General features: G+C 40.3%; 1 protein-coding gene across 15 annotated transcripts in view; it reads right to left on the bottom strand.

Annotated features, from left to right (window-relative positions):
- The window catches only part of FOXP2 (forkhead box P2), a 275,679-nt gene that overhangs the window by 77,641 nt on the left and 170,123 nt on the right, over positions 1-27,915 (bottom strand). For 12 of the 15 annotated variants that reach the window (XM_066591788.1, XM_066591786.1, XM_066591795.1 and 9 more), the window contains 3 exons: positions 26,448-26,604; positions 22,974-23,187; positions 14,484-14,588 (listed from right to left, as the gene is read on the bottom strand). In XM_066591788.1, coding sequence (XP_066447885.1) covers positions 14,484-14,588; positions 22,974-23,187; positions 26,448-26,604 — 476 coding nt within the window. The remainder of the gene's footprint in view (positions 1-14,483; positions 14,589-22,973; positions 23,188-26,447; positions 26,605-27,915) is intronic. The other 3 variants (XM_066591789.1, XM_066591796.1, XM_066591791.1) reach the window with 1 other exon arrangement.

The following is a 27,915-nucleotide window of genomic DNA, read 5'->3' as shown; positions in this document are numbered from 1 at the left end:
TTGGCGGTGGGCTGGGTCGGATTCTGCTGCGGACTCCTGCATGCGGAATCTGACCTGCCCGTAGACATGAGGCCTTACAGATGGGTTCCCCCACAGCTAATCAGTAAGATGCCAGTTGCAGGACGGTCTCTAGTGAGTTTATTGTTAGGGAACTTTGTAACTAAATGGGTTTTTTAAAAGTGGACAACTCCTTTTAAAATGAAGACGCTAAGGACCAGTATCTGGGACTATAGCTTCATTGCCATCAGTGTTTATTTACATAGTACTCATGTGTATAGCTGAAAATATGGATACTATAATAAGTAGCACAAGCGGTTATAGAGATCAGTTCTTAGTAGCAAATCTTAATAAACCTAAGCTCTTGTACTGTTATTTCAGATATATCCACATGATCAAAGAATCACTTCAAGGGAAAAACTAAAACCGTTTTCTACAATAAGCATTCCATGGCAGACCACCAATGAATATTAAAAACAAAAGTGGAGGGCTGGTAGGCGAAATAAATTATCCTGCAGTGGTGGCTCGTATGCATTAGGTTTAATCTTAGAACAACTCCTGATCAATAATGCATGGACTTTGGAATTATTTAAAATATATGCACGCACATTCTTACCTTATAATGTTTGACAGGTAACTAGGTAAATAGTAAACCGCGGAGATTCAGAATATGTCTAAATATATTAAACATTACTTTTTTCTCTCTCTCTTTTTTTTGTTTGTTGAAATGTTTTACTGGAATGTGCTAAAAACTAGGAACAAGGGGGTCTATTTTCGCCTTGTCGAGGGGGTATTGAATATATTTGATATCATTTTAAAATGTGAATATGAATTAAAATTAGATTCTTAGGCACAAAATGTGCGAGTCTTAAACATAAGGATATTAGTGCTGATTACAGAAGAGTCTTTTGCATATATTGTGTCCTGCTTATTTTATAATCGGCCCTTTTAATGCATGCTGCACTGCATTTGAAAATAGGAGTTAATTCTCAGTGCTCTGGTAACATATCTATTCCCACACACGAGAGATAAAGGCACTAATGCTCGCTTGCAGATTAAACAGAAGAAAGGTACGGAAAAAAGACCAAATGTGTTATTTTGACTGCAAAGGCTAATATCAAACTATATTCGGAACAAGGCATGTAAATGAACATGTGTACAAGACAATATGATATGTATAAAAAAAAAGCAGCGAACGGGTCCTGTCTGTTCAAAAGTGGCTTAAAGCGTGTTTACATTTTTTGCAACCTGCTTTTGTCATATGGTTAGAGAACAAAAAAAAAAATGTTTGCATTTAACTGCTCAAGTCTTCATATCCAGTTTATCTGCAGTGCTTTCATTAGAATAGAGAGACTGTAGAGTATAATAATAGTCGGTAAGGTTTTGTCTTGATTGAATTTTTCAGAGGAATACAAAAGAACCTTGCCATTAAAATAGTCCTTTATTCTCCAGCATGAAGGCGAAAGGTTTTTAAAGTGTTGTGATGTTCAGTAATGAGCCTCTATCTAAATTATCATTGGTGACAAACTCACAAAGCACTTTTCGAGGACACATAGTTATGAAATGCCAGAGCTGCCACTTTCTTTCTTGTAATTATAGGCTAGCTTGCAGCCCTTCAATGATCATTTATAGAACAGCCTCCAGTGGATTACCGAGAACTTGAAAAACACATACATACCTCTGCCACATCTCCCTTCTCCGTTCTTTGCTATTGTTTACTAGTGATATGTAAAATAATAGAGCCTATTCATTCCCCTACTTAATTATGCCAATCAAAGTGCAGAAATGGCAAAGGATACAAATGAAATGCAGGAAGATTAAGTAAATAGGGTCGGCATTAACATAAAATTATAAATTTATATACTTAAAACTATTTCATGTCAAAAATATTCCCTTTTATGTCTTTCTATCTGTCTCAGGTATAACATATCGCTGTTAAAATATTCTCTATGATTTATAAATCACGGATAAGATAATATTGAAAAATGAGGATTTTGGAATTTTTCCTCAGCTACCACCTAATTGCTGTTACAAAATGCATATGCAAAGGGACATTTCATTAATCATTTAATCATGTACCTCGCAGGAAGTTATAACTAATGTTGCAAATACCCTTTTCATATGAATGCTCCATAATGCTATCTTATGTATTTGATATATAGCATATGTCATAAATTATGCTGCTTCAAAGGGACTAAATGGGATGTTATCCTTCAAGATGCTTATTACAAAAAACGTTATCCATTTCTTTCTTTTTTTTTTCTTTTTCTTAATCTATTGCTAGCTCTATTTCAGTTTTTCATGAACCACCAATAATGCTCTCTCGGAATGGCAAAAGTCTGCAAATTAACCATGCAATCACTAACACCATTTCACAGACCTGTTCTATTTCTGCTGGTCTGCTAACAAGACGATTACACACAAATTACTGAATGTCTATGAAATATTTAAATGCATTCTACTCTACTATGCATTAATAAGAGCAAAGCAAGCTATGGAATTCTGGTTAGATCCACTCCCTAATGTCCCCTAATGAGCCTCTTACTGTGACTGCAGTTCAAACAGAAAGGTGAAGAAAAAATGCAAAGGGCTCCTTCAGAAAGGCAGCTTGAACAAACAGTGTGTGAGCCAGTTCTAATTTATGGGTCACTTTATAGGTATATTGATTTTTGTTTTGAAAATGGAATAAATGATGTGGTTGACTGGCATTCTTTAAAAACTGCATGAGACTGAGCGGGGTCTTAGCCTCATGTACACAGTGTGTAAATGTGAAGCCTTTTCTTTCAGCAGATATTTAATAAGAAGTTAACTACAAAACACAACAGCACCTAGGAGAATCTGTGAGTGGCATATACAACATCAGAGAAACTGTACGTTCTTAGTTCACCGGGCAGGTTTTTAATCCATTTTTTAGAGCCACAGAAGTAATTTCAATTTAGACAAGACTGATATTGAGATACTTGACTAATATCTATCTTGGTCCTGTGATGCCCAAATATTCTCTTGGGACTTAACTGCTTGATTTTCCCAACGTGTGTGTGTGTGTGTTTTCTCTGATCTAATGAAGGTCATAAATAAAAATTACTTGAGATAAGAATTGGTGGTATATAGACAGTATAAATGGTGCAGAGATGGGCATAACATTTACAGTAAGGGCTTATTCACAAAATCTGTGTGCATAATACGTGGGTTTTGTATGTGCATTTCGGTTGCCAAAAAAACCCTTCGTAGCATGTCCTTTTTTGTGCGTATTGCACATGAAAATAAGCCATATAAAACTGCTTAAACTTCATTGCCCGTTGAAATCAATGGGAGCATGCAAATCTGCAGGCAAAAAATAGAGTAAAATACGCACAAACGTGTGCAAAAACGCAACGCCCATCACGCAATCATGCAGCAAAAATACGAGTATAAATACGCTTACGTACATGTGAAGCCAGCCTTAAAGGCTAGCTCCATCTGGCCACATCTCTCAACAGACATTCTAATGAATGGTGGGAGACTTTGTTTCTCCTAGCATCAATTTCAAAGTCTAGTCATACGAGGGGTGCTGCTGATCAGTATTGAGCCTTAGCCAGAAAAAAATTGATCTAAGAAGCTGTAAATTGTAGGGTTTACTTGTCTATTTGTCTATATTCAATGATGCAAAAAAATCTAATTTTCCCCCAGGCCAAAGAAGTTCCATGTGCAAAGGTCAGCACAGATGCAAATGGCAACCATTTTTGGGGATAAGAAGAGAGTTCTGCTCATAGACTACCTCCCAAAGGGTGCAACCATCATTGCAACATATTACTGTTCATTATTGAACAACCTGATGCAAAATATTAGGGAAAAATGTCAAGGAAAGCTCTCCAAAGGTGTCATCCTGTTGCATGACAATGCCCGGTCACACACTACAGGTGCCAGTATTGCAAAAATTCCTTAGACTTTCAACTGATGCCCCATCCACCCTTTTTTTATCCAAAATGGCTCCGTCTGACTACCAGCTGTTCCACAATTTTAAAAAACACCAAAAGGGACAACCGTTTGGGAGTGTTTTTTTGGGCAACTGATGCTGCAAATGAGTGGTTTGACCAGCAGTCGGAAGAATTCTATTTGCAGGGAATTCAAAAGCTGCAGGAGAGATGTTGCAGGTGCACTGACATCCTGGGGGAATATGTAGAATAGTGGGGCAGTTTCAGCTTCCTAGCTCAATTTTTTCTGGGTAAGGCTCAATACTTATCAGCATCCCCTCATACACGCCATTAACTGGTGGTTTGTTTTTGCAGGAATAGATCCCAAAAGGAAGGCAAACTTTCATTTATCTTCTTATTTTTTAATTTCCCCGTTTTATTTAAACATAAAAGAAAAACCTTCCAAATAAATTCGACCCCCAAACTAGTGCACTGTCTCTTCCGGTGAATACAAAAAAAAACAAACTAAAAAAAAAGTTTGCACATCTAAGAAATAAATGAAGTGTGAAGATGCAAAACAAGCCATGGTTGCAACAAATACAGTAACAAACACAGGTAAATAAACATCAATCTACTTTATCAGCACTCATACACATTTAAGGCCCATTTTGACACAATGATTATCGCTCAAAATTCGCTTAAAAGCTGTCTTTTGACCGATAATCGTTGTGTCTAAATGCACTGCCATCGTGCACTATTCGTTCATCGCTGATTTCTAACAAGCTAGAAATCACCGGCAACTGTTATCAGCGCTGCAAGCTGATTTTCCTGGCGTGCGGCGCTGATAGCATTCTTTCAGCTGGTATCCCGCTGGGTCTTTTCAGCGGGATACCAGCTGAAAGCTCCGAGAACAAAGCAGCTGTTTGCAAATACAAAGCAACTGTTGTTCTCGGAGCTATCAGCGGTGTCCCGCTCCACCTTCATTTAACTCTTTAAGTAGCTAATTAGCTACTTAAGAGTTATGCAAAGATGATTGCTCAAAACTGTCACTCAAACTGTCATTTGAGTGATTTTTGAGCAATCATCTTTCAGTGTAAATGCACCTTTAGGCCGGGCTCACACGGCTGTAAAACGTTGCGGGGTCCTGCAGTGTCATACAGCTGTGGAGCTGGCTGTGAACTTGCGTACTGCCGCTTATGGAGACGAAATTGTAGTGCGAATGACAGCATATTCACGCGCACTGTCAAGCACAGTACACAGTTTTTTGTTTATACTTTCCACGCCGTCATATGGGCGCATCTATATATACCCCAATACAGAACAGTGGCCTTAATCTTGCATATATATGCGGTAAAATAGAACTTCTTTTTGTGCTTGCATATTACGCAATTCCAACACGCTAATGTAAACGGAACTGCTTAAGACAATTTAATTGATTGCCTGTGAGTTACTGCATATCACACTGGCATACAGAGCTGCGTAATAAGCGGTAAACATATACCCATGTGAGCTCGGCCTTAGTATCTGCATAACAACACAAAACTGTTGTTTATACCAACCGCATAAAAAAATGCAAAGTCCCTGACACACAAATTGATCAAATTTCTGTGGGCCCATCCGCCACGTCCAAGCAAACTTTAATGGATGAGTGCCTAGCTCTACAGCCACCTATCTTTAGACTAAAAAAACCAAATACAGCCAACAATTTGATTACATTTGTGTGGGCTCATCTGCCACGTTGTAGTGGCTACCTACATGTGTCTTGCACTCCATTTTCCCCTCTGTCCCAGGTGGTTCAGTAACAGTATGTAGCGAGGTATCCAGCTTTCCCATTCATGTGGAGACTTTTTAGCCCAAAGAGAGGTGTCTGTATATTTAGGTACCCATCCATTAAGGTCTTCAGGTGAATAGACATCAATCTGCTTATCAGCATAAACTTTCCCATCAGGGTGTAGCTGTAGAAGTAGCTTTTGTACCCAAAGGCCCCTCTGCTACATAAATATTATAATTGGCACACAGTAGGTGAAGGGTCCTAATTCTATGCAAATAGATGCAGTGTGGATTTCTTGTCTGTAAAGTAGGTTACAATTAAATTGATATTGGCTTTCACCTCCTTTTTAGTAGTTACTAAATGTCAGTGCTTTTTAGTCACGCTGCTGACTTCAATAACTATTGGACTATCCCAAATTGTATTATTGAAGGAACTTGGAAAACATGTTTTTTTAATAGTTAATTATGTTTTCTACTTGCTAACAAGGTTGCCACAATAGCTTTTGTGCCAACATTGATTTCTGCTCTTAGCATTGCATTAGCTTTAGATCTCTTTTATTATTACTCTGATCAGATGACCACTTGCAAACTTATCCTGGCAACAAGAGGTGCGCACATCTGTATAAACAGACTTCACATGTAATATTTCAAGAAGAGCACCAAAGGTCTAAAATATAAAATATGGCCCACAATTACTCTGTGCAGGCTAGTGAATGGTGTTCTTTCTCTAACTGATTTAAATGGCTCGTTTAAGTGATGGAAATGGCCTCTTTACCTGCTTCACTGTAGCACTGGGACCATTTATCAAGTTAGGAAAGCGTAAGCTGCAAAACTATGCTAATTTGCTTTAAATGTATTTTCTATTTGCCCCACCAGCTATGTATACTAATAGAATACCTGACTTATTTTTCATGCTCAAATGTACTTGCAGCAATAATAATATAAAGTATGTTATGACTATAAACCAGCTACGTTTTTTGTTTATTTGTCATAATTGTACATGAGAATGATCCCAATTTTTAAGCTTAGTAAAGTTCTTCACTCTCTTTATTTTAAAGCATCTTTATACTCCCCTATGTATCCTGAATCAATAAAGCATAAAGGCTAAATGTGTCCCAACATACTTAAAAAGGGTTGTCTCACAATGTTTCAATCTGTGGGGGTCCTAGTGGTCATACCGCCACAAATCAGCAAGTTAACCCTTATCCAGCGAATAGAGGATAACATACTTTTGTGGGTCAACCTTTTTAGGCCCCATTACCAAAGGATCATTTAATTAAGAACAACTAGCAAAAAGCAAAGCAAACATGTAAATAATGCATTTAACTAGTACCTAATTTACTGCACTGCCTAAAATATGTGTGGGAGCTTGCCACTTGGTGACCAATAAATATGTTGTCACCACTGTGCCTGAAAAGCTGGAGCCCCATGTAAATGATTAGGCCGCAGTCACATCATCTACTGTCACTTCACATATTTCTGTTACTGTATTGTTCAATGACTTCACCCAAGTTACAGGAGTGATACACATATGGCCTGTTCATTGTCTCTCACTCACACTACTTGAGTTGTCTATGACCAGGGAAATACAATGCTTTCAGAGCTAAAGCCATATCAATTTAGTAGAGAAGTGCAACTCCTTCCAGCAACAAGTATTTTTGCTACCTTCCATTCTAGTGACTTGGAAAGTAGCCCCATCTGTACTGACTGGGAGTTCACTACAGAAGAGTCTTGGCTGACCATCTACTGGTTCTACAGAACCTATGCAGAGTTATTGTAATAGAAGGCCTTGGTTGACGACCAGCGCAAAAAATAACTTCAATCAAGAACAGTCAGACATCACTTTACTGTATACAGGTATGGCTTTAATGTAGCTTTACTAGCTTTTTTGTAGATAAAGCAACAGGTAAAAGTTTAATGTTACAATTCCCCTTGGCTGGTGGTTACTGTTTCTATACACTTAAGGAGTCACAGGATGGCGAGTGACCACTGGAGAGACAGGCACAGGGGTCTATGGTCAGCAATTCTCCTGCTGAACCACTTGGTAAGATCTCCTTAGATAAATACTACAGACGTAAGCCACCTAGATTCTACTGGTGCCATTCTTCCTTCTCCCACTTGCATCCTGCACTCTCCATAAACAGTTGTAGTGTCATGCACTTCTTCATATACTTCCTATCTACAATTTCTATTAATTGATCTTCTACTGCACGGGATTTCCTCTAACTCAACCCCACTCCCTGTGGGAAAACATACAAACAGTAAACATAAACATATCAATTGTTGTTCACAGCGCTAATGGTAGCCCCTAATATGCATTTGTTATAGGCACTGCTAATAGTACTGTAGATAAAAAGAAAGAAAAGGTAAACATGAATATTAGGCTACTGTAAGGCATTGAATACAATGGAAAAAAGGATGACAGGTTCTCTTTAAGTATTTGTGCTCCACAACTCTAAGCATTAAAATGAATTCCTTGTCAGATAGCACAGGCAGTGGTTTTACAATTAAAGCGCTCTCGTGTGACATTGAAAATGCATTTCCCATTGACTGCTATATGTCACTACAAGGGTTTCATCATGTAGCGTTTTCCCCGGCGCTCCCACATCGGTATTAGACATGTAAACATTTCATGCGTGTATGTTTTCCTCCATAACAGCATCCTTCTTTCATGTTGTAGAACCTAATGGTGCTTGCTGAGTGTGTACTTAGTTTGTATCCATAATTCAGAAAGCATTAGCATTATCAGAGCAATGTAGCAATGAATTGGGTCTAAATATTCTTTAAATGTTTGTTTATTCTTCATCTTAATGGCATATTTATATAATTACAGTGTTTGGACACAAGTCCATCATGTTCATCCTATCATAATACTTTGTATTCTCCTAGATTAACCTGATAAACTAAAACCTATGTAATGCATGACAAAGGATACATTGTAATTCCATAAATCCAGTAATTGATCACCTCTATAATTAATTGTGGACTCACACACTGAAGCAATCAATTGAAAGAGTGGCTATATGTGTATATTTTGCTTAGAGTGGATGGGCCTTAAAAATAATCATTGCAAAGATGGCTTTTTTTAACCATACTGTCAAGAAAACCAGCTCACCAGCAATGTATCATCCAAGCTTCCAGGTGCCGACTTCACTCTGAACCATTGCTGTATTCACAGAAACCAGATCCAGAGCTTGGCACGGAAGGAAGATCAAGCTTTATTCCAAATTAAAGTCAAAAATCTACTTGAAACTGGGGATGTTTACACATTTCAAACATTTCACACGTTCTTATTCATAGCACCACTATGACTAAGAACTCAAGAAGCATTCAATATGTGTGTCCGTTTTCTCTCAAGATTCACATTTTCTTACTTCAGTTCTGAATAAAGTTTGATCTACCTTCTGAGCTGAGCGCTGAATCGGCACATTGGCTTGCTTGAATAATGCTTTTTGAGTTGTAATGGTGGGAGATATTTTTGTAACAGCTTGTTCAGGAATCACACATGCAGTGTTTAGGAATGTTTTATTTTGGATGTTTGTTCACTATTGAAATTAATGAAGGAAAATTAGACTGAAGTGACAAAAACAGAGCATGCTGTATATTCAAATATTGCAAAGCACACCCTATAATTGATTCTGTGTTATATACAACTATAGAATGGCCTATAATTGCTACCCTAGTTGGTGGAGCTGCACCAATCCAGTAGCCTCCTAATGTCCGAAATGAGGAGCTAAAAGCAAGCTATGCTACATACAATCAGTGAAGAAGGGCTACATTTTTCAGGAGTTGTAGTAAGAAATTTACTTTGACTGGCATTTTATACATCAGTCAAAGAAGAAAAAAAAGAGTGCCCTAGAGTGAAAGGCAAAACTAATACATTAAATGTTTTTTTTTAGTTATTTATTTTTTAAAATCCTACTACCAGTGAATTGCTTGACTCCCCACATATTCAGTGCCTCAGGTCCATTTTCCATGCCATGTCTGTGTTGATAGCTCATCGAACGTAGAACTGTGATAGGTTGCAGCACCTTGAGACATCCCGTAAACAGGCTGAATGTGGCATGTCAACACAGACCAAAAACAGACAACAGAGTTGTGGCAGTGGACGTGCGGGGACCCGAGAGAGGCTCTTATTATTTTTGGCTACAGGAAGCAGGATTTACAAGAGAAAAAGAGGCACGCACCTCTTATCTAATATAAAAAAGCCTTGCATGACTTCTGGTGGATGATTTTGGTGCCATATGATTAGTAACATCCTCACCACCGCCTTAAAATCATACAATTTGAGTTTGAAACATTGAGTGGCCAATCAGATCAGCTCAACGTTCCTGTGTTAAGTCATTGCCATAAGCTGAAACCCACAGTTGGGTCCCCATAAAAAGTAGCTTTTATTGATATGTAGTAAAATATATTGTAGTAACAATGAATTAAAAAGATCAGAGTCTCAATATAGTGTGAATGAGTGTGATATATTAGACGAAACACGTCTAAGAGAAACAATATCCTGTCTTGCTAATTATGGACAAATATTAGGGTCACGACTGTAACACTTGCTGCAAATGGTGCACGCTACCATGCAGCAGTAGATTGCTATATACTGAAGATTCAGCAAGTGATTAGATCCCTGCATGAACTGCCAGCATGTGTGATAAATGCTGCCAGATAAACTTAGACTCAGACATAAGCATAGCAGGATAGTCTATATGAGCCTCTGTGCTAAAAGAACAACTCCCCCAACTGGTTTCACCAGAACTCTGGCGTCAACAGGGGTATAGGAGCTACAATTTAACACTAGTGGGCCCTTGAGCCCCCCAAATTATCCTGGTGGAATTGGTTAGAATTTAACCCTAGTAGGCCCTTGAGCGTCCAAAATTTTCATTCGCACTATGTTAAGTCTAGCGGCGCTGTTGTGCTTCAGCCAACATTGCCGCTATGGAGACCGAAGTGTTGCTAAGCGGCATTCATAGCAAGTGTTAGAACGAACAACACGTATCAGTTTGACGAAAGAGAGGGAGATTAAAATAATAGTTCTTTAAACATTTACATACATTTTATGTTCATGTAGCGAACATCGGGTCAATGAACCTGAATGGGAACTGTGCCTGCAGTACTATTCTGAGCCACTGTACAGTTTACAGATGTGTGAAGGACAATTATAAAGCCTTTCACTTTAGTTTCTGGTGTAAAAAAGTAGATCGTTTTTGCGCATGTGGAAATTTGTCCACAAATTTGTGATTTTTTTGGCTTTTTGTGCTGCCCTCACAACTTTTGTAAAGAGTGGGTGGGGCTTATCAGTTTGACAGATTTATGCATAATTTATGCTAGAATCTTGGGCAAATTATAGGAGCAATGTACACCACGTTGGACATGGCTTAGATTTCTGTGCAGGCAAACAATAGAGCTGAGATGCACCTAATACAGGAACAGCCGTGTGCCTCTTCATGTTTTAGGTACATTGTGCGCCTGGAGAATTATATAAAGACTGGCATTTAAAAGGCTGGTCTTAATAAATATCCTCCTGTGTGTTTCCAGTACACAGTAGCTTCAATCAGTAGTGCAACAGCCACGGCAATCAGCTTATCAGCGGGGTCTCGGGTGGCAGACTCCCGCCGTTCTACTATTGATGATCTATCCTGTGGATAGGTCATTAACAGTTTAAAGCTGTTTAACCCCTTTAACCCCTTCATGCCCCAGGGCATACAGTTACATCCCGGTCGCACTGGGTTTGTATGGAGCAAGATCAGGAGCCAATCCTGCTTCATACATGGCAGGTGCCAGCTGTCTTGGAAAACTGAAATCCATCTGCGGCAGCCACAATCAGCATAAATGCTGATAGCGGCTGTCAACGCTTTAAATGCTCTGATCAATGTTTGGGGGTTTTAAACGGCCTGCTAATTATGAGATCGCGAGGTGCCGTTCGGGTGCTATGGTAGCCTGGGGCCTTCTGAAGGCCACCAAGGTAGCCATGATAGATTGCCTATCAAGACATACCTGTGGCATGTCTTCATAGGGTGCCTGTCAGAATGCAATGTAATGCAATACTGTGGTATTGCATTATATTGTATGAGTGATCAAATGATCGCAAGTTTAAGTTCACGGGAACTGAAAAAAAGTAAAAATGAGTAAAAAAAGTTTAATTATTAGAAAAAAGGAAAGGTAAACAAACTTAAGAAAAAACATTTTTCTCATATTTAAAATCCAAAAAATCAAAACAAAAGAATATTTGGTATTACTGTATCTGTAAAAGTTCAATCTATCAAAGTAATGCAAAATGTATCCAGCATTGTGAAAGTTGCCAAGAAAAAAATCAATAAAAAGCGATCCAAAGTCATATGAACTCCAAGATGGAACCAAAAGAAACTACGGTATATCCCGCAAAAAGCGAGGCCTTGCACAACCATATCGGCAGAAAAATAAAAAAATACTGGTTGGCAGAAGATGATGGCAGAAAATATTTAATCTTTTAAAGAGTAACACATTTGGTGTCATTGTGATCATACTGACCCATAGAATAAAGCTATCATGTCACTTCTGCTACAATGCGTATGCCGTAAAAACAAGACCCCCCCCCCCCAAAGATGGCAGAACTTAACTCCACTTTAAACTTTTTTAGCACATAATATGTACATTAAATAGCATCATTGATAAAAACAACTCATTCCGCAAAAAACAAGCCCTCATACATCAATGGAAAAATAAAAGTTATAGTTTTTGAAAGTGGGGAGGAAAAACCAAAAGTGAAAAAAATAGCAATGTTTAATGGTTATCTAAACAAGACAAAATTTAAGTTTATCTCAATGAAAGCCTGGTTATAAGCAGTTTGCTATTTGACTTTCATTTTTTTGCTCAAGATGGATCTGCCATCTTTCTATGTAAATGCATTTGTCAATGGCTATACAATTACTAGATGTACTATAGGTCTACAAAAGCCTGGGCAGTAGGAGAGATGTTAAACAGTCCATAAATCTATATAATTATATGTTTCTGGATAAATGTTTCTTAAGTAACATATATCTTCATGGCCCCTGGACAAAGTAGGGATGTGAGAAATAGAATCAATATTTATATATAAAAAGAGCAGCAGTTAATTTACCCTAGTGTTACTATTATCCAAATCTTGTTATGTTTTGTAGTTATGGTGTTGCAGCCCTATATCCTACAGATAGTCTACCATTTGTAAACACATCTTTTTGATGTTTCTGCCAACATCCTGGCAACAAAGCAGTACCATTTCAAATAAGCTAATTAACTTAATTGTTGATGAAGCATGAAACAGTTCATTCACCCTGTTAACCGCACCATGACAACACAAGATCTTCAGCCTGTGAAGTTACTCACATTGAAAAAAATAAAACCCTCTGGCAAGTTCATTTATACATGTTTTTTTCTGGATACATTTTTACATTTGAAAATGCATATTATTGTGAGTATTTGAAGACATTACAAAAGAGCAATAGAAAACTGTATGTCAGATGCTTGGCAAAGGCAAATTTCCAAGTATAATGCAATATATAGCAAATCAGACCAACTTGTTTAAAGGGGCTTTGTCATTAGAAAAAAAAAATCAATACTTACCTATTCCTCCCCAGGCAGTCTTCTTACCGCATCTTATGCTCACCTATCTTCTCCGGCTACTGCAGTCCCCCAGGCCCCTAACCTCCAACTGGCCAGATCCTCTTCTTCCTGTTTTGGAGTGTCCATTACCTGCAGTTTACTTGCTGCAGGGAATGCCGAATCCTTGGCAGCCTGCTTTAGAGTGCATGCGCGATATCTCGCCACTAGTGTTCCATATGGTATATGAAACACTAGTGGCAAGTCATCGTGCATGTGCAGTCACGCTAAAGCGGGCTGCCGAGTATTCAGAATTCCCTGCTAGGCAGTGAACACTAGGTCACTAGTGACGTAGCGTACATTGCCCTGCAGGAAGCAGAATGCCAGCAATGTACTCTGCCTCACAGGAGGAAGAGGATCCAGCCGGCTGGAGGTGAAGTGACCTGGAGGACTAGAGGAGCCAGGAGAAGATAGGTGAGGTGAAGATCTGGTAAGTAGACTGCCTGGGGAGGAATAGCTAAGGATTTTTTTTTAATTTAATGACAGAACCCCTTTAAGGAAAGGGCTAAAAGTTCCAGACATCGAGAGTCTGTCGAACTGTAAAGGACAAAGGTGCTGCTGATCTTTGGTTTTGCCAGAAACAGAACATAATAATTAGTGTCTAAGGTGTAACATGGGAGATTATTATTCTTGCACGCAGGGATGTTACCCATTTATAGTGGATTCCCATTAGAGTTTTAGGAGACAGACCTCTTGCACATGGCATGGAGGCTGCAAGGCCTTGTACAATGCTCCCTTGGGTGCCATATACACAAAACTATTCTCCCCTAGAATGAATGCCTTAGAAATATGGCAGTTCTCACTTCTCACATTAGAGAAGCTTTTTTAAAGGAAGAGAGGCCACACCAGCTTTTCAGTGACATAATAAATAGAAGTCAGTAAAGCTAGAAGAAGACCTTTATACATGCAAATATGCCGTTTTCCATGCAATTATAACAGGTAAGTTGCGTAATCGCATTCATATATAAGATCCCATTTATTTTAATGTGTCAAAGGCCACTAAGTAGACTGAGACTATACACAAGTAAAACTGGTTCAGATTAATTGTAGCACCTCAATTCATTCAGACTTATAGCTTTGATTAAAAGGTGATTGCGGACATGACCCAGAAGCTTACATTTGATATTTGGATAGGATAATGATAAGCACTGTCCAGTTAATTATTTAGTTTTACAAAGAAAATCCCATAAAAATAAAAAATTAACCTACTTTAAAAATTGTCCAAAATCTTCACAAATGCTTTCACAGCCTGGCCATTTGCAGACACCATGACCATAGAGGGTATGCGTAGCCCCAGTCTCCTCAAGTGACGAGCTGTAGTAAAAAGAGAATAGCATCCGATTAATCTCAAAAGCCATAATCGCTGGAGTCTGCTAGCGCCTGTCAGGTTACAATCACTGACAAACAGGTCAAAACAGGTCAATTCAGCTCAGAGCAGTCAGAAAAATTTAATCGTTCTGTTGAATAGTTCAACTGCCAAGGAAGGATGATGTTCCAATTAGGGAAGAAATAGAGCCAAAGATGACTTCTAATAAAGAATGAAGAAATTACTATACAAGAGTGCATGGTAATTCTGACATATGACCTCAACTTAATATAACCATTGCAATATATCCTAGCTCAGTAAACTAACAATACCATTCTAATATACTGCACAAGAAGTCTGCTTTCTGTGATTAAAATGAATGATATTGTCAGATTCAAAATAGTTATTAAAAAATAAAAAGATGAAACTGCCAGTTCCTAACAAGTCTGCCTCCCGAACATAGTTCCTAGAGTGAAGGAGCTCTTACCCCACTTAGGCTGCTCAAAATGAGCAAGGGAGCTTTTAATAAGGATGTACAGTTTTCAGCAGTTGTGGAACCTGACCCATACACACATTTCCCTTCACAAAATCAACTGAGTTTGTTGCCTGTCTGCCCCAAGATGACTTACACAATTGTCTCTCGCGTCTTTTTACCTCTAAGAACAGAGAAGAAAATAGTATTTTATGTATCATTTATCTTTAACTAGTTTGACATGAACACCCAAAAGTTTCAACGATTATTAATTAACTTTTTCAATATTTTGGAGTATCCAACTTTAGTGAACACATCTAAAGTTTAGTCTTTGAGATTATGTAAGTAATGCACTCAACCTTCAGCAAATTCCATGATGGTTAACGTCTAGGTTGTGGGGTGATAGCATGGCTCTAACACTACCAGTAGCTTTTTTCTGTGAAAACATAGTATGTTAGGCTGAATGAAGACAATATCCATTCAACCTGTTTCAACCCCCCCCCCCATTGTTGATCCAGAGGAAGGCAAAAAAAAAACCAAGAACATCTTGATTTTCATAGCAGTGTGCTTGCGGTTAAATAATTAACTTTCCCCCAAGCAAATATTTTCCAGAGTGTTTTACTGCACATGATGCATTGGCTCAGCATTTTTTGAAGATATATTTAATCATTTATTATGAAATCAATAAAAAAAATTATCATCCCATAATGCTCATTTAGACACCTAAACTTTTTCTGATCCTGCACAATACTTTACTGATGGTTGTAGACATGGTTTGAAGAGTCTTTCATTGCTTTGGTAGCATACATACTTTTTTCTGCTCCTTCTAATCACCTCAAATTTAAACTTATCAGTCGGTAAAACCTTACTCCACATCTCAGATGTGCAGAATCAGTGTTTTAGTGCAAATTTTCTTTTCTCAACAAGTGCTTATTTTTATATATTCTTGCAAATATCTTTGATTATTTTAGAAATTTACCAGATAGAATTCATATATTCAGGTAGTAGCTTTAAAAGTTATTATTTCTTTCAGAGTTAACAATGTTAGTGATACCCGTGGCAAACTTTTTTGTTGGAAGGGCAAAGTTTAAACTTGTGCAAGAGTGCATACATGTATGAATTCCAGTGCTTGGGGATTGTCTATAGCAGGCCTCAGAACAAAACCTGTGCCATGCCCAGTGGTGATAGCTATGTTAAAGAGCTGACACCCACAGACAATCTGGCAATTGCCGAAATCGATGATAGGACTGATCACAGCCTTTTAACCCCTTAGATGCCATGGTCAATGGTGACTGCAGTATCTAAGCTGGTAGACAGAGGTCAGGGCAAATGTGGGGGTTGAAATGTAAGCCCGGGGCCTTGTGTTCCTCAGGCTGCTATGGAAAAAAAGCCTATTAAGCCTTGCCTGTGGGTGAACATTACACACGTATTGCAGTACATTGTACAAGTGATCAAACTACTGCAAGTTCAAGTACTCTATACAAACTAATAAAAATTGTAACTATAAGTTCAATCGAATGTTTTAAAATATTTAGAACTAGCGTACCCGTCGCGCGTTGCTGCGAAGACAGACATACATACATTCGTTTTTATATATCTAGATAACAACCAATCACAGCGCAGCTTTCAAGTTACCTCAGCGGTATAATATATAACAACCAATCACAGCACAGCTTTCATGTTACGGCCTTAGTCAGACGGGCGATTTTTCGCGCGATTTGCGGATCGCATGACGGATGCGCATCCGCAAATCGCGTGACCGGTGCGCGCAAGTCGCCCGCAAATCGCCCGAAAATCTGCTCCTAGCCGCGTTTCATTAGAAATGGGACGGAGCTGTCCAGCGCATTGCATTCAATGGAGACGGCAATACAGCCGTCTCCATTGAAAGCAATGCGCTGCGGGCGAGCCCGGGATGAATTGTCGGTAAGGGCTTAAATATATAAGCCCTTCCCTGCAATCCATCCTAAAATGTGTTAAAATAAAAAAAAATTGGATACTCACCTTCTGCCGGCAGCCGGAGCTCTGTGCGGCTGTCCTGCAGTGGGTGTGAAGGGGGTGTGAGTCAGACCTGCCCCCTGATTGGCTCAGCGCTGAGCCAATCAGAGGCATGCCTCACTCACACCCATTCATGAATTCATGAATGGATGTGAGTCAGACCTGCCCCTGATTGGCTCAGCGCTGAGAGGCAGCAGTCACTCACCCATTCATGAATTCATGAATGGGTGTGTGAGTGTTTTCAGCCTCTGATTGGTCAGGGCTGTGACCAATCAGAGGCAGATCATTCAGCAGGCGGGGATTTTAAAGCCCCGCCGGCTGAATAGTCCCAAGAAGCAGTTCAGGAGAACTGACAGCGGCCGCGGCTGGACTCTGGCTGCAGCGGAAAGGTGAGTATACAATTTTTTTTTATTTTAACACATTTTAGAATGAATTGCAGGGAAGGGTTTATATATTTAACCCCTTCCCGACAATTCACCCCGCGCACGCTGGCAGCCCATTGCTTTCAATGGAGCGGCTGTATTGTCGCTCCATTGAATTCAATGGGCAAACATCGTTCTTCTCTGTCACAGCTGTTACAGCTGTGGCAGAGAAGAATGATTTGTCTTCTATATGTTCTCAATGGGGTCGGCGCTGCTGCCGCCGGCCCCATTGAGCGCATATAGAGAAGAGAACAGGAATCGCAGATCGCAGATAGGTGCGATCTGCGATTTTTTGTTCTATAATTTATCGGACGAGCGCATAAAAAGCGCTCATGTGTCCGATACCATTGCAAAGCAATGGTTTTATAAAATCGCCGGACGCATGCGCAAATCGCGCGAAAAATCGCCCGTCTGACTAAGGCCTACCTCAGCAGTATAATATATAACAACCAATCACAGCGCAGCTTTCATGTTACCTCAGTAGTATAATATATAACAACCAATCACAGCGCAGCAGCTTTCATGTTACCTCAGCAGTATAATATATAGCAACCAATCACAGCACAGCTTTCATGTTACCTCAGCAGTATAAGAAATAGCAACCAATCAGAACACAGCTTTCATTTTACCTCAGCAGTATAAGAAATTGCAACCAATCACAGCACAGCTTTTATTTTACCTCAGCATTCTAAATATCCAGCAATTGTCTTGCGAAACGTTTGGCAGATGCATCATTTTGTAGTTGAACACGCCTCCCGTTGCTCGTTATGCCTTTTGCTTTTGTGCTTGAGATGGAAATCAAACGATCTTTGTCTGGGGGGCATAACTGTCGACGATGCTCGCACGTGCGCCATTTATCATAGGATAGTTGTACTATGCCAGTAATCTTCCCAGGAGTGTACTCAACGACTGCCCAAAGTTTCATGGTGATTAGATGAATGGTGTAGTAGCGCCAAAAGGACAGACAGACAGACAGACATACATTCCTTTTTATATATATAGATGACATCAGGAAGTGAGAGAATTAGATTCCGTACGTAAAATGTGTGACGCTAATTATTTTGCGCTTAGAATTGAATAATCGAGCTGGGACCCATTAACTTTTCCTATTTATGACATAATCAATGCTCGTGCCGAATTTCAAGTTTCTATTACATTGGGAAGTGAGAGAATTAGATTCCGTACGTAAAATTTGGACGCTAATTCTTTGGCGCTTAGAATTGAATAATCGAGTTGAGACCCATTAGCTTTTCCTATTTATGACATAATCAATGCTCGTGCCAAATTTCAAGTTTCTATGATAATGGGAAGCGAAAGAATTAGATTCCGTACATAAAATTTGGACGCTAATTCTTTTGCGCTTAAAATTGAATAATCGAGTTGGGACCCATTAACTTTTCCTATTTATGACATAATCAATGCTCGTGTCAAATTTTGAGTTTTTATGACATTGGGAAGCGAGAAAATTAGATTCCGTACGTAAAATTTGGACGCTAATTCTTTTGCGCATAATATTGAATAATCGAGTTGGGACCCATTAGCTTTTCCTATTTATGACATAATCAATGCGTGTGCCAAATTTCATGTTTCTATGACATTGGGAAGTGAGAAAATTAGTGGCAATGATGGAAATCGAACGATCTACGTGGGGGGTCGTAACCGTCGACGACGCTCGCACGCGCGCCATTTATCGTAGGATATTTGTACTATGCCTATAATCTTCCCAGGAGTGTACTCAACAACTTCCCAAAGTTACATGGCGATCGGATGAATGGTGTAGTAGCGCATAAAGGACAAACAGACAGACAGACATACATTCAATTTTATATATATAGAAAATAAAAAAGTATTTAAAAACTTATAAAAACCCTTTTCCCATACAAAAACCTAAAGTACATCCAAAAGTCTCCTGAAATTAAAGGCTTAGTGATAGGAAAGCTATAACACAAAACTGGACTACATGCTAATGATATGATTAGAGATGAGCGAGCGTACTCGGAAAAGCACTACTCGCTCGAGTAATTTGCTTTATCCGAGTATCGCTGTGCTCGTCCCTGAAGATTCGGGTGCCGGCACGGAGCGGGGAGCTGCAGGGGAGAACGGGGAGGAACGGAGGGGAGATCTTTCTCTCCCTCTCTCCCGCCCGCTCTCCCCTGCTCCCCGCTGCGACTCACCTGTCAGCCACAGCGGCACCCGAATCTTCAGACCCGAGCACAGCGATACTCGGATAAAGCAAATTACTCGAGCGAGTAGTGCTTTTCCGAGTACGCTCGCTCATCTCTAGATATGATCTTAACATTAACAGACTCTATCATGTCACTGCAATGTGCCCAAACTCTTCTATTAGACTTCGGGGTGGATTCATATTGCAGTGTCAATAACACTTAATAGCAGCTTTTAAACATCAGGCTATATAATTCCACAAAGATTATAATTGACTCTTTCCCCTTTCACGATCATATTTTTTCCATTTCTGGGAATCTTTCTTTCTAATGCATGCTCCAAAAACTTTCGCTAGAAAATATTTACCATTGCTCTTCTCTACACCCCATCTTTTAAATACTTTTCATAAACTATTCACCTCTTGGGTAGGCAGCAGTACAATATTTAACAGCTCAAAGGCCAGAACTAAATATTCCATGCTTGCCAAACCCTATAAAACCAAAGGTATGAATGACCCAGAGATTAGACGTTACTTACTTACATACTCTTCTTCTAATCATTAAATATAGACTTAGATCATTAAAGATAGTTTCCTAATTATAAAAGATGGATTTCAATAAAAACTTCCTCCCTAAGGGCTCCCACCCACTGGCGATATTTTCTCCACTGCAATGCGATTCTAAAGTTAAAGTCTCGCATCGCAGTGCGAGAAAAAAATCGGCATCACGCCGACATATCACCAGTCTTTTCAATGGGGCCAGCGGCAGCAGCGCTAGCCCCATTGAAAAGAGATGGAGAATGCCGCGGACTTCTGCCACAGCTGTAACAGCTGTGGCAGAAGTCCCCGGCATTCTATTCCCTTGCTTTCTGCAAGCCATGCGGAATGATTATCGGGCAAGGGCTTGAAATATAAGCCCTTCTCGGAAAATCTGCCAAAAGTGTGGAAAAAAAAAATCGTACTCACCTATCCTGCGCTCAGACGCGTCCTCCGGCTGGCTCCCCAGGACTGCTATGAAGCTCTTTCAAATCCCGGGGATTTTTAAATCCCCGACTGCTGAAAGAGCTTCATAGCAGTGTCGGGGAGCCAGCAGGAGGACGCGGCTGAGTGCAGGAGAGGTGAGTATGATTTTTTTTTTTTTTTTTTCACACTTATTGATGATTATCGGGGAAGGGCTTATATTTCAAGCCCTTCCCCGATAATCGTTCTGCGGGGCTTGGCTGAAACCATTGATTTCAATGGTATCGGCAGCAGTGCCGATCCCATTGAAAGCAATAGAATAGAATGCCGCGGACTTCTGCCACAGCTGTCACAGCTGTGGCAGAAGTCTGCGGCATTCTCCTTATGCTTTCAATGGGGCTAGCACTGCTGTCCCATTGAAAGCACTTGCGATATGCCGGTTCTATACCGGCCTCTTTCTTGCGCTGCGATGCGAGATTTTTCTCGTGCTCTTGCAGCGCAAGAAAGAAAATATCGCCAGTGGGTGGGAGCCCTAAAAGCCCCCTGGATATCTCTATTGGTTACAGGGATCTAAACTTCCTGCCTTATTGATCACAAACCCCCCAAGTACTAAAGCCTCAATGCTAGTTTTGCACACCTGGCTTCCTTAGCTCTTCCTTAAGAACCAATATAAGTTCTTCTTTTAAGATTCATGGGTTCTTTGCTCCCAGAGATGGGTTTCTTGGTTTGTGAAGCTTGGGTATATGTAAGACAGGTGATTTTTACAACAGTAATTTTATTTTTTTCTTCAATTTCTGTGTAGTATAAAAAGTAACCATTCCTTTAATTGTCTTAGGCCTCCTTCCCACGAACGGATTTACGCCGCGTAAATTCGCGGCAAAAATCCGCTGCGTTGCCCCCTGCTATTAGGTTCTATTGAACCTAATAGCTCAATGCTCATGATGCGGAATTCCACCGCGGAATTTCACACCGTGAAATCTCCCGTCCTCACCCGCAGCATGCTCTATTTGCCGCGGGTGTACGCGCTGACGGCTTCCATTGCAGTCAATGGAAGCCGTCCGTTCACGCTATCTCCCGCTGTAACACAGTGGAAGATAGCGTGAAAACGCTTTCCCGCCTACCGCCGCCGCGTCATATGATGCGGGCGGCGGGTCACGTGACACGGCCGGCCGCGTCATGTGACGCGGTGGGTGTGTCACATGACGCGATGGCGGTGGGTGGGGAAGCGTCTTCACGCTATCTTCCGCTGGTAAGTATGGGGTCTCTGGGGGGCGCCGTGACTGGCTTCACTGCGGAATATTACGTGGCGGAGCCCGTCACGCTCGTGTGAAGTCGGCCGTAGTCCGACACATTCACTTTAAACAATGAATACCACTACCCAGTTTTTCCCCAAAACAGCTAATCCAATATTTTGTATTCCAAATCCTTGCATATGTTATCCTGAAAACAGGATTTAAAAAAAAACAATTCTCCTTGTAGGAATGGACTAAGGCTCTTTCCTGAACTAAAAAAAGATACTCCATGGAATCAAACATTTGGAATCTGCTCAAAAACTGTTTTTACATTGGTACATAACCCCTAAATTTGCAGGAAAGACAGCTTCATCTTCAGAGGCATGCTGGAGGAGATGTCATCCAAAAAGATCATATTTCCACATGCGGTGGACATGCCAAATAATCAACCCTTTTCTTGCATTCAAAATTTTTGTTGATTGACAAAGTGACTCGCCATTACACTTGCTCTGACCCACTTGTTTATGATTTCTACAGGCCAAACTTTCTCCCAAATCTTAGTAGTTATTTACCATATCATTATGGCTGCTAGAATAATAATTCACAAAAAAATGAAAATTTACTATCCCTACTTATATTCCAGAAACCAAATATTCAGTTACACACACCTTCCAATCTGAACAACCATACCAATACAGTCATTCTACATCAAATTTAGACTCTTTTCACTGATTACTTTGGACATTATTTTTGGTTATTCAGTTTGCCTGACCATTTACATTTTTCAATGTTCCCCTCTGAATGAGAACTTGTCATCTCTCTACACCATAAACTAAGTTACAGTGCTGTTAGTGGAAGTGACAGGGATCTGGGTGATATATGGGAAAGAGTGTGCACGGCAATCTAAAGAGAGTCGGGAGAGTATAAAAAATACATCACCTGGCTCCCTGTCACCTTCCGTAACAGTCCCAAAACTTGGTTTACATAGTTTGTGATAAGAAATCTTCTCCTATATTGTCCTTTTCCAAATACACAATGATATAAAAAAGGGACAATTACAGTTAATATATTGAAAATTGTGTATAAATGCGTCAATATAATTTTGCAAAGTCAGCAGTTTTCTAAAAGTCTGACTCAAAACATTTTCTCACCTGTCTCTCCTTGCATTTAGCACTGAAGACTGTCCATTCACTAAGGAATGATGAGTTATTGGTGGTGATGCTTTGGAAGTGGTGGAGGAGGTAGTAGAAGAGGAATTGTTAGTAGTGAGGTCTAGCCCTCCATGTTTAATGCCATTGTCTTCTATACTGTGCACTCCAGTCACCTCTTTCCACAACTGCTGTATCTCTGCAGGGCTTAAACCAGCTGTAAGACAAAGCAGTCACTTATTAGTAACACAACATCCTTTGCACAAGACTGTGCCGTGCATATTCAGCCTGGACTAATGGAAACAATAAACATTTTAAATATTAGACCAAGCAAAAATATTTATCATTTGATTCTGCCAATCCATGTGATTATTACTCTCCTTTTTCTCTTTTCCTGAAATGCATTAGTCATTAAATGTTTTCACTCAATGTTGAGCTATACAAATACTATTAGATCAACAAGACTACCAAATAGTTTCTTTTTCTGGGGTAATACAAAGTGGGCAGCTTGTTTTCCATCCATAGTAGCAACAGTATTACATGGCAACCATTTAGATAAATGGATGTTCACATAATACATATATGGCTGGAATCTGCCAGAGCGAAAGATGCTGCCAATCAGTTCTCCGATCTGGCTTTTAAAAAGTTACCAGGGAAAGCAGTCTATGATGTCTATATGCTCTAATAGGTCATATGGACAGGGACTATCCAGATAGAACATCCACTTTATGTTAGCTCTACATAATTGTTCGCAGATCATGCAAATATAAATGGGTTTTCCCAACAATCCAAAGTGTAAACAGGACCCAAGATATCTCCCTATAGAAGAGCCAAGGATAAGGCACATAGGTTTAAAGGGGGTTGTCTGAGTTATAGCTTATCTGTAAAACTCCTTCTGCATGCACTAAAATAACAAATAGAACTATACTCACCTATCCCCACTCCTGCTGTGTCCTGCGGTGCCGCTAAGGGGCCACCCTGTGATGTCAAGCTTACCGGCTGCCCCAGCCTATGTACGGGACGCCACAAGCGCTGCAGCCAATAATAGAGCTCAGCACTCAATCGCAGAGCCATGTTATTGGACAAAGCAATACAGAAGGCAGTGGGCACTCCCAATGGACACTATTAAGTATTGACTGCAGCTTAGTGGAATCCGCGTGGTACTCCCCCAAACAAGTAGACATAAGCTTCAGTGGTGAGCAATAAATAAGCGGCACTCTATGTAGTGAATTTTTTAAAATGCAGCATTTAAAATGAAGATTTAATTTGAAGAAACAAAGTGCAGGAGGACATTGTGCAACAAACAACAGCTGTTTCGCATCCAGGTGGAAAAGTTATAGAAAGCATCTGTGGACGCGAAACAACTGTCATATATTTCTTGCACACTTTGTTTCTTCAAATTAAATAAAGAAATCTGCAGCATTTTTAAAAATTTACTCCAGTGAGTGCCGCTTATTCATTGCACAAACATGGAGCTGTAGTATTGGCTGCAGTACTTGTGACGTTCCATAAACATACACAGGCACAGAGGAGCGAGCAGCAGCATGGACACAGCGGGAGCCGAGAGAGGTGAGTATATCACTAGGTGTTATTTTAGAGCATGCAGACTGAGTTTTACAGATAAACTATAACTTAGATAACCCCTTTACCAGTGCAGGACTGCAATGAACAAGGCTGGGGTTAAATAGACACAATGGTACCACACAAGGGTTAATATTAGAGATGAGCGAGCGTACTCGGAAAAGCACTACTCGCTTGAGTAATTTGCTTTATCCGAGTATCGCTGTGCTCGTCCCTGAAGATTCGGGTGCCGCTGCGGCTGACAGGTGAGTCGCAGCGGGGAGCAGGGGAGAGCGGGCGGGAGAGAGGGAGAGAAAGATCTTACCTCCGTTCCTCCCCGCTCTCCCCTGCAGCTCCCCGCTCCGTGCCGGCACCCGAATCTTCAGGGACGAGCACAGCGATACTCGGATAAAGCAAATTACTCGAGCGAATAGTGCTTTTCCGAGTACGCTCGCTCATCCCTAGTTAATATCTAATCAGTGAAGTTAGCCAAATGAGCACTAGGTGACAGCGATCTTTAATTAATTAATCTTGTTTTTTTGCATAGCACCAACTTATTCCTCAATGATTTCAGGTCATTTATTACCCCCCACCAAGCTGGGTACTCATTTTACTGACCTTGAAGAATGGAAGACTGAGTAAACCTTGAGCCGGCAACCTGAACCAAGCAGATTAAACCTGCAACCTTCAGGTCGTGAGCGAGAGCTTAGGAGTGCATTTCTGCTGCCTTTACACTCTTGATTTGGACCAAATGCTGTAAATTTATGGTGCTTGATCCTGGGATATAAACCCATGCAATTGTAAATATATGACATGGGTTTAACACTTCTGCTCCTGCAATCTAGCAGGAGCAGATTGGGTGCTCAGCTGTCAGAAACAACAGGGGACCATGAGTATAAGATAGAAGCAGTTTAGAACCATTTCTGTCTTTGCTTTTCCAGCCTACATAACACTCAATGAGCCCTGTGTAGCGCATAGAGGATGTGGGGCTGCAGTTTCCTCTAGTGCACCCGGGGATCACATAATCACAGACGACCTCTGGCATGACAGAGCTGCTGGATCTTAGCAGACCCACCTCATCTCTGCAGTGATTAATATCACAAAAGGAATGTTTGGATTCTATGGATTCTCCAGTTACAGTGAAAAATTGAGAAATAAGAAAAAAAATCAACTTGTGAATGTCTCCCAGATGTCTTCTATAACATTATGAACAGCATATAGGTTAAAAGAATATACATAAAAACAATAAACCATCTCTATAGCCACCCAGTAATCTAAGCCTATAAAAGTTTTATCTAAAGATATCCCAAACAAGATGGGGAACCCAGTCCTATACTTTATTTTAGCATTAATTTACTAATTTTAAAAATGAAGGACTCAAAAACACATTTTTTTCCAACAGTTTGTACATATTACTCCTAATAAAAACAGTTATAAAGGTATTAAAAAGCACCCCCATAGTTTTGGTAGCCCAAGAAAAAAAATAAAGCCATGAAACCACCACAGACATAAACATTGTCTGGTGCTTTAGGACTGAATCACTGCGGTCATTAAGTGGTTAAATGGGTCACATAATATTTGAAAAACATAGTTGCTTTCTTCCAAAAATAGCTCCACCAACGTCCAAAGTTTGTATGTGGTATTGCAGCTCAGCCCCCTTCACTTTAATGGAGCTGAATTACAATACTAGAAGCAAAATATGTATTCTTCAGGTCCCTTACAATCCCTTTTAAGTGTATGGTTACCTTTACAATCGCTGTTGACATTAAATATTTGTTGGCAGATTCATACAAGTTGAAAAGGTCATAAATGATAGAATCTGCTGGTGCACTAATGCTTGAAATGGGTCATAGACATAATAATGTTCGAAAAATGAAAATAAGATGAAACACTCAAAAGAAGTAAAACCAAATTTACCTTGTGGTAGGGACTGGACTGGAAGAGCTGACTGGCTGGGCGGGATGGAAATAAGTCCCTGCCGTTGAAGATTAAGCAGATGTTGTTGTTGCTGCAGTTGTTGCATCTGAAGGAGTTGCTGTTGGAAGACAAGCTGTTGGGCCGCCAATTGTTGCTGCTAACAAATAAGACAAGAGGCTCACTTATTGACTATTACGTATATATAATATTCTAAAATAAATGCATTACATCTGCATTGGGGTTGAAGTTCCTTGTAATGGTTTCCAAAAGCAATTGTCTCTAATGTATTCAAACTGACAGATCACATGATAGTGATGGCTTACCTAATGCAACGACTTTAGCTCTATCCAAAAGTATACACCACAATATTGTGGAGTCCAGTAAAAAAAATACTTCTAATTACACAGTTTTAGAAACAAATAAAAGGGCAATTTGGCATATATACAAAGGGTGGACAAAAATATGGAAACACCAAAGCTGTAGTCTGCTTCTTTTTCATCATAACCCTATGCAATGATCTTCTTTCTTTGTTACTCAACATAGTTCTCTCCACACTGGTGTTTGTCGGATGTGTTTTTTCCAGTCTTATTGTATGCAGACTTAATCTTGAATACTGTGGCTTGTGATACAGCAAGAACTTCCACTATCTTTGTTACATAGGCACCCACCATACTGGCCTCAACAATTTGACCGCGTTGGAATTCCGTCAGCTGTGCCATGATTCCCTCACAACTGCACAGAACATTGTCCCAAAGACAAATAACACCACCTATTTGCACTGTTATACAGATCATTGCATCACGCAACAACTACAACACCGCCTACTAACTCCACTGTAGTACACATGTATGGATCTCAGACCATTAGGAGGGATCCGCATCAGATTCGAATCATCAGCACTGAGTTGCTATTTTGATATACCGTATATACCGGCGTATAAGGCGACGGGGCGTATAAGACGACCCCCCAACTGTCACCTTATACGCCGGTATACAGTGGAGAAAAAAAAAAAAATTCATTACTCACCTCCCACGGCGTTCTGTCGCGCTCCGGCAGGATGTCGCTCGCTCCGGCAGGCTGTCACTCGCTCCTCGTCCCCGCCGCAGCATAGCTTTCTGAATGCGGGGCTTGAAATCCCCGCTTCCAGAAAGCTAATACACACGCCGGCAGCCATGACATCATTGAATGGCTGTGATTGGCTAAAGCACACGTGGCTTCAGCCAATCACACTATTCAATGACATCATTGAATGGGTGTGATTGCTAACACGTGCGCCTTCAGCCAATCACAGCCATTCAATGCTGTCATGGCTGCCGGCGTGTGTATTAGCTTTCTGGAAGCGGGGATTTCAAGCCCCGCATTCAGAAAGCTATGCTGCGGCGGGGACGAGGAGCGAGCGACAACCTGCCGGAGCGAGCGACATCCTGCCGGAGCGCGACAGAACGCCGTGGGAGGTGAGTAATAAATT

This window comes from Eleutherodactylus coqui, chromosome 2 (assembly GCF_035609145.1).
Source record: "Eleutherodactylus coqui strain aEleCoq1 chromosome 2, aEleCoq1.hap1, whole genome shotgun sequence".
Lineage (NCBI taxonomy): Eukaryota > Metazoa > Chordata > Amphibia > Anura > Eleutherodactylidae > Eleutherodactylus > Eleutherodactylus coqui.
The sequence above is the reverse complement of the archived record's forward strand: the minus strand, read 5'-3'. Positions and strand labels throughout refer to the sequence as shown.